This window comes from Camelina sativa, chromosome 18 (genome assembly GCF_000633955.1).
Source record: "Camelina sativa cultivar DH55 chromosome 18, Cs, whole genome shotgun sequence".
NCBI lineage: Eukaryota > Viridiplantae > Streptophyta > Magnoliopsida > Brassicales > Brassicaceae > Camelina > Camelina sativa.
Genome location: NC_025702.1, coordinates 13,597,353 through 13,604,404, shown reverse-complemented (window position 1 = coordinate 13,604,404; position 7,052 = coordinate 13,597,353). Strand labels below are relative to the sequence as shown.

The 7,052-nt window shown below is 29.5% G+C and overlaps 1 protein-coding gene across 1 annotated transcript; it reads right to left on the bottom strand.

Annotated features, from left to right (window-relative positions):
* Positions 4,053-4,620, bottom strand: LOC104761466 (calcium-binding protein PBP1-like). The gene has a single exon (XM_010484552.2). It carries the CDS (start codon positions 4,515-4,517, stop codon positions 4,119-4,121), a length of 399 nt encoding a protein of 132 aa, XP_010482854.1. The 5' UTR covers positions 4,518-4,620; the 3' UTR covers positions 4,053-4,118.

The following is a 7,052-nucleotide window of genomic DNA, read 5'->3' as shown; positions in this document are numbered from 1 at the left end:
GACGTGGTCAAATAAAAACGCAGTCGTTTGGCACCTGGTCTTTGTATTGGATGGAAGAAAATAAAGAAAAGTGGGGTTGGTGCGGGAAATGAAAAAACTTTGGTTTTATTTAAAACAAAAAAAATGATAAAAATAACATAATAATGATGATATATTGCTGTCACGCTCATCATCATCATGTTCGTTTTCCCTCAATATTGTTTTTAATTTCTGTACATAAAAAAAAAAATAAAAAAAACAGAGCTTTCAGCTTATACTTGTTTTCTCTAGAAGATGTCTTTTCAAAACCTGAAATTATGGTGTTTATCTATTCAAAAATTACATGATTAAATAACTAATCAATCTAAACACAATACTGACACAAGATGTTTAGTGACTAACATGTCTTAGTTCTATAACTAAAAAAATTTGTAACACAAAATGGAAGATTATAAATGTTATAATCAAACTAAAATCGTCATAAAATCACAAATTTATCGAATTCAATTTTTTTTTTACCATACCAATCATTCAACCTCATTTTAGTTACACCTAATGCATAGCCAGCACATAATTCACAACTAATTTGAATCATAAGTTATAAGAAACTATGGATAAGATATTTATGGAGAAGGATTGAGAAATTGAGAAAGTGAAACAAGTCAACGAATATGGTCCGAGCCCCATGAAGACAACACCGAGTAGGTGTTAAATTGACCGGAGGGTAGGGTCCAACAAATCTTGTCCGTCCGATCTCCGAAGAAGACAATCTAGATTCTAGCCACTGGATCTCGTTCTCGACGGCTCTTTGATCCAATTCATATTCCGATTCCAAGCTCTTGCATCATCGCTCTCGTCATTATTATTATTTGTTCTTTTTTGACTTGTAATTTTCTACATCCAAGCATAAAACTACGACGACTATGTCTAATTTTCCAACCAATAATAAGATAATATATAACACAGTATAAAATTACAACTATACGTTGTTTGACGATAGATATATATACTATAGTAATAGTTGTGATACGAGATCAAATAAATGAATGTGGACGTGATTTTGACGGGTCATCCTATCAAATGAGTATCGAATGCGTTATTGTTTTTTCTTCGTTTTGCATAATCATGGTGCAGGGTGCAGCACTTGAGTATTTCATTTCTAACTACTAGGAAAACGTCGACATAGATATGATAAACATCATGTCATTTCATATTGTTATTTAAGGTAATAATGCATTTCTAGTTTTTACTGGTGTCAAATTAAGATAAAAAGAAAATGATAAAAATGCCAAAGTTGGCTTGTGGTTCAAGGATGCTTCGCTTTTACACCCCATTTCTTTTATAATGATCAGTTCACCCCTTATTCTGCTGTCTAGATATGTCGTGGAAACAAAGTAATCGGCTTTATATAACTTTATTGACCAAATGAAGTGTCGCTTAAGATACGTACATGCATGATTTGGTCTTCTTTTGCAGGATCTCATGAACTGCATGGCTACACGCATTAGCCTACCTACATGATGATGTATACACTCGCAATGTGCAACCTATATTTTGCTTTATAAAAGAAAATTGACCCATGAAAAGTAGAAATATGATCAGGTGGGTTGAAAGTTGAAACTACACTCACAGATCTAATAATTAAATGTGGACTTTGATGAGTGATGATATGTTAAGACGTTTGTTATAAATATTTTTATAGCCTCCCATTTTCTTTATATGTGAAAGGAAAATTTTATTTTGTTTTATTTTAGTTGGCCATTTTTTATTTGTTTTTAGTATTTTACTTAGCTCTCCAAAAACAAAAACCCAACTGTAAAACCACATGATTTACTTTATTCAAAGACAAATCTTGTTTATATATAACATGAAGATCCAAATCTTTAAATATTATATGTTTATGTTATTTTTTCTCGCTCAATAGGAGGAAAAGAGCAACACATTTGCAAAAATCAAAGAGGCTCAATATATAGTCATAGGCCATATCACATTTTGAATATCTTAGACTTAAAACAAACAAAAAAATTCTTCGACGAAGAAGGATATATAGACTCTCTACCTCTCAATCGAATAATTTCGTCAAACAAACTGAACATCCCTACTTCACATACACTTGCACTACAAAAAAAAAAGTGAATATTGTGACCAGAAAAATGTGACTATTCATTTGGTCTGAATATTATAACAATTTAGTAATTTACATACAAAATTGTGATATATTGACATGATCATAAATGCGTTACCATTTAGTCATAATAAATGCGTTACCATTTAGTCATAATAAATGCGTTACCATTTACTCATAATATTGTGACTGGCATAGATACGTTACCGTTTAGTCATAATATTATGACTAAAATAAAGGTATCTAACTTATGTCACTATTTATGTCAAATTTGTTACAAAATATATAGTCACAAATATAAATATGGATTTGTGACCAAATATGGTAACTAAACTATAATAAGAGTTGTGTGACTAAATTTACGTCATTACTAGTTACAAATGTTCTTGTTACAATTAGTCACTATTTCAGTTAGTTTGGTCATAAATTATGTCACTACCTTTGTGACTATGATAAAAAAGTAAATTTTAAAATTAAATAAGAAAATAACTTCAGTTTAATCAAATACACAATGAATGAGATTTCACTACAAAAAAGAAATGCATTAATAACACATTATGATAGCACGATTTCTAGAAATGAGATTAAAATTGGTTTTGGAGTATTAAATGTAACACTACATAATGTAATCCCCCGACTGATTAATTATTTAGAGTATAGTATTTAATTAATTGCCAAAATAGGACAGTGATAAACATGAACATAATCATCATTGATTTTTTTTTTTGAAACATCATTAAATTGATTGCGCAAGTGGGGAAAGTGTTCACATTGGACATAGTTAATGTGTATTTTTTTTTTAAAAAAATATACTATCAAAAAGCCACCAAAAACTTCCTTCCAATTTTGCTAATGTAATCGTTATTAATTATGGAGTATATTTACTTGCACCTTATATTTTTTCTAATAGCTGTCTTCAAAAATCCATCTCCGTCCAAAATTTTTTTGTTGTTTTTACTTCTATTTTCTCTTTGCTTTCTTTTCTGATTTTGTACTTAAACGGAACTTGAGCTAATTATATGAGATTAGATTGAGTGATTAAAGGAATCATGCACACAACCTAAGCAAGAAAATGACTGTGAGGAGTCTTCATGATCATCAACAAATTTTTTTGATTGGATATCATTCCAATAATTTTCATCTCTACATATAATGCTCTTTTAAATTTCTTTAGGTTTTCAAACCTAAAAGCACATCAATGAGAAACTGAAAACCTATATTGATTATAAAGTTACAAATTCATATAAATATGTAAGCATAACGAATACCCTCCGTATCACTCTGTTAACCGCGTCGATTAAAAATTATACAATTGATATGTTTACATGCATTATGCAATTCACATAGACTCTTCAATTCATTTTCGAATGTCTCTCCACATGTTGTTATTGGCACCACTATGGCACTATATCCGTTAAAAGACTCATCTCCTACAAGCAGATTCCTTGCTTCAAAGATGGTTTGCTTTGATAAAGCAGATAATATATTTGTTGTGGTAATGTCTGCTATGGTTATTTTCTTTGTTTTACAAAGAAAATCACTAAGATTTGGATTCTAGAGATTGTATTGGAAAGAAAATAACCAGAGCAGACATTACCACAACAAATATATTATCTACCTTATCAAAGCAAACAAAATCCAAATCTTAGTGATTTTCTTTGTAAAACAAAAAAATAGCCAAAATTTTGTGACATTTATATTTTCACTCTGTAGAATTATTTATTTATCTTTTTTTTTCGGTCAATCATTATTTACCTGTCCATGTTTACAAACGAAGCCTAAACTAAAAAGTTTGAATAAAATTATCCTTTGCTATTTTGTTTCTCGATAGTTTTTACATATCGTATTAATCAAACAGTTTCTATGAGCTGTAACAATAGTGGAAAATGGAAAATCAAAGAGAGAATAAAAACAACATTATTAATTTATTATATTGTGAATCGTCTTCTTTTAATTTTGTAAGAAATTAGTTAAAAGACACTGACAGAGAAAGAAGGTTCTCTACTTCTCTCTATCATTGCCGGTGACTACAATCGGAAAACTCTTCCTCAATCACCTCCGTCACAACACATCGTGACGCTTCCATCAGTTCAGGACTAAGTCTAAACATGAGAACACAAAACTCCATCTGATTCAACGCACCGTCTCGATCGAAATCTCCTTCGTTGATCATACATCGAACATCTTCGTCCGTTAGATCTCCAAGTCCAAGAACCGTGGATGCGTTACTTCGTAAGCTGTCGAACGTGATGACTCCTTTGTCTTTATCCATAAGAAGCTCGAACCCTTTGCATAGCTCTTCGATTAGACCATCTCCACCGAGTTTTCCAGCCATTGTAGGGAAGAAATCTTGGAACTTAGTGGGTTCTTGATCTTGTTGGCTTGGTCTTGTTGAGGATTTGGGTGATGCCATTAAGAGAGGATTGAGAAAAGTGTTAGAGTTTGTAAGACCATAATTAATTTGCTTCGATGAATTTACTGTTTATTAAGAAAATTCCTTATTTCTTCTCTGCTGGACAATGATGTGCGATGTCATATAGTTTGTTGATAATATCAAATCTTAATGTTGATGTTAAATTACATAATTTGACACACTTAATATTAATTAACTCTAACTAACGAAAGTTTATTTCCTTACGCTACAAAATTGATGTGGTACACTTTGCGGTGTTATATTATACTACTAGATAGATTGACGACAGTGTCACCTTTTCTTATGTTTATGCGATTATTTTTTCATTGTCACGTACGTCTCTACCTTACATATCTTTAAGGTTGATATATAATACATAGTGGCATTTGATGTTAAGTTCTTCAAAAAGAACTAGTTGTGATTAATTAAACTAGTTCAAACGAAACAGAGCAAATTATTAGATGGTGTTATGTGCTTGTTTTAGTTCGTAGCCGGTTGGTGTCTCTATATACATTTTAGGCCATGAGTTTCTGCGATAGTTTTAGCTTTAATCTTCCAAAAAAAAATCTATTTTGCAGTCGTTAAGATTTTCAAAAAACAAATTATCTTTTTCTTTTTTCGTTCTCCCTTTCTTTTTCTATTTTACGTAAAGAAAAATATAATCTGCCCGCAAGTTATCTAGTTTGTGAGAGTGTTTCGATTTTTTTCAGAAAAAACAAAAAACAAAAAACACAAATTCATATATTTGGAATTTCTCCCTCAAAAACAATCGATAAAGTTTTTATTTTCTTATTTTTTTTTGTAAAGAAATTTAGGCTCCAAATGGTGACCACAATTTATGAAAAAAATGAAGAGAAATATCACATTCTTCTTTATTCCACAATTTTTTTACCATTTGAAAGTAATATATTTTCCTTTACATTCTTCTACATTCTTCAAAAAATAAGAAACAATAGAACAAAAATGTTCCTCTCCAAAATTGATGAGGAACAAATAGAACAAAAAAAAAAACAAATATTAAAATTCGTTTTTTATTTTAAAATAAATAAAAAATTTGTTTATTTATAATATTTCAATTTTGTAATAAAATAATTTTCATATTTTCACAATGTATTGACGGAAAAAATATTTTTGATATGAATTTCATGTTAAACTAATCTTAAGGCTCTATTTGAAAACTGTATGAATAGTAAAACAAATTTAAGAGATTCATGTTTATATCGTAAATAAAAATTAAAAATATTTTAAATTACTCTTAAAATTTTATTGTAGGTTAAAACTAATTATTAATATTTAATATGACATATCTTAAATTTAATTTACAAATTTTATTGTGAAATCAAATATAAAATTCATTATATATACATTAAAAGTAGTATTAGTATTATCATTGAAATTTGATTTATTTAATATTTAATATATTTTTAAAAATCTTTTTATTGTTTGGTTACTATTTACTATTTTGTTTCTTCTATGCAGATTTACCTTTCATTTTTCAAAAATTAAAAAACATATGATCAAACTTTTTTTGTTATCACAATTGGGTTGATCACTCATATTTTTGCTTCACCCTGACGAAGAGGGATGTATCGAACTGCTTAAACTACTTTCATTGTAAAAAAAAGACTTGAAAAAGAAAACATAAATGGAAAAGAAACAAGGAAAATAAGGAGTAATTCGTGATGTATATATATATATATATGTATGGAACTCGAGGCTTCTTTCGAAGTTGTTCAAAAGTTCTCATCCACGCACATTTAAAAGTAAAAAAACAAAACCCTCTAAACTCCAAACGCCTCCACTCATCAACTCCTTTTAAGGCATGTGGCTCTCAAATGAAGACATCTCGTGTTTCTTTGATTCTTCAAAGTTCACACTTCATCCCTGCTTCACACCACTAATCTTCGACACGTAAATTTTTTCTCAAGCTTGTTGAGTACGCCTAGCTTTACTTTTCATTTATTTTATTTTTTTTCCCATTCTTATATACGTATTACATATTTGTTTTTCATAATAACTTTACATCTATGTCTTCTAATCTTGGTCATGATTTTGTGATAAGACATAATTTCGAACACGTTAGATCAACAACCAAACATATTTTGTGGTACTTTGGTCCACAAATTAGTTAGATTAGGAATTATATTTTTCCTATATAAATAAACTTACGTGATAGTCCAAGAAAACAATTTCGTTCGAGTCTAGCTCAAATCCGAGTCTTAAACTGCTAAATGCCTAAATCTAGCATACCAGAATCGCTCTAACCAATTAGCAGACGATTATACCAAGTACCAACACTTGCATGTTTATTCATTTTACTGCTAACTTTCATTCATTTCAAGTGACTTATCATTTAGTGGACGACTAACAAAGGAGATCAATTTCTCTAATTATTTTAAAATAAATCGCTTAACCAAGAACATAAATTAATCAAGTAGTCTTTTTCGGTGAATAGATGATTTGTTGTTATGTGGATCAAACCACATTTCGAAATCGACCATCTACAAAAAGTCAAAAACCGTTGTGATATTCTTT

Excerpts from the sequence above, each read along its gene's own strand:
- LOC104761466 (XM_010484552.2), bottom strand. The coding sequence starts at position 4,517 with ATGGCATCACCCAAATCCTCAACAAGACCAAGCCAACAAGATCAAGAA.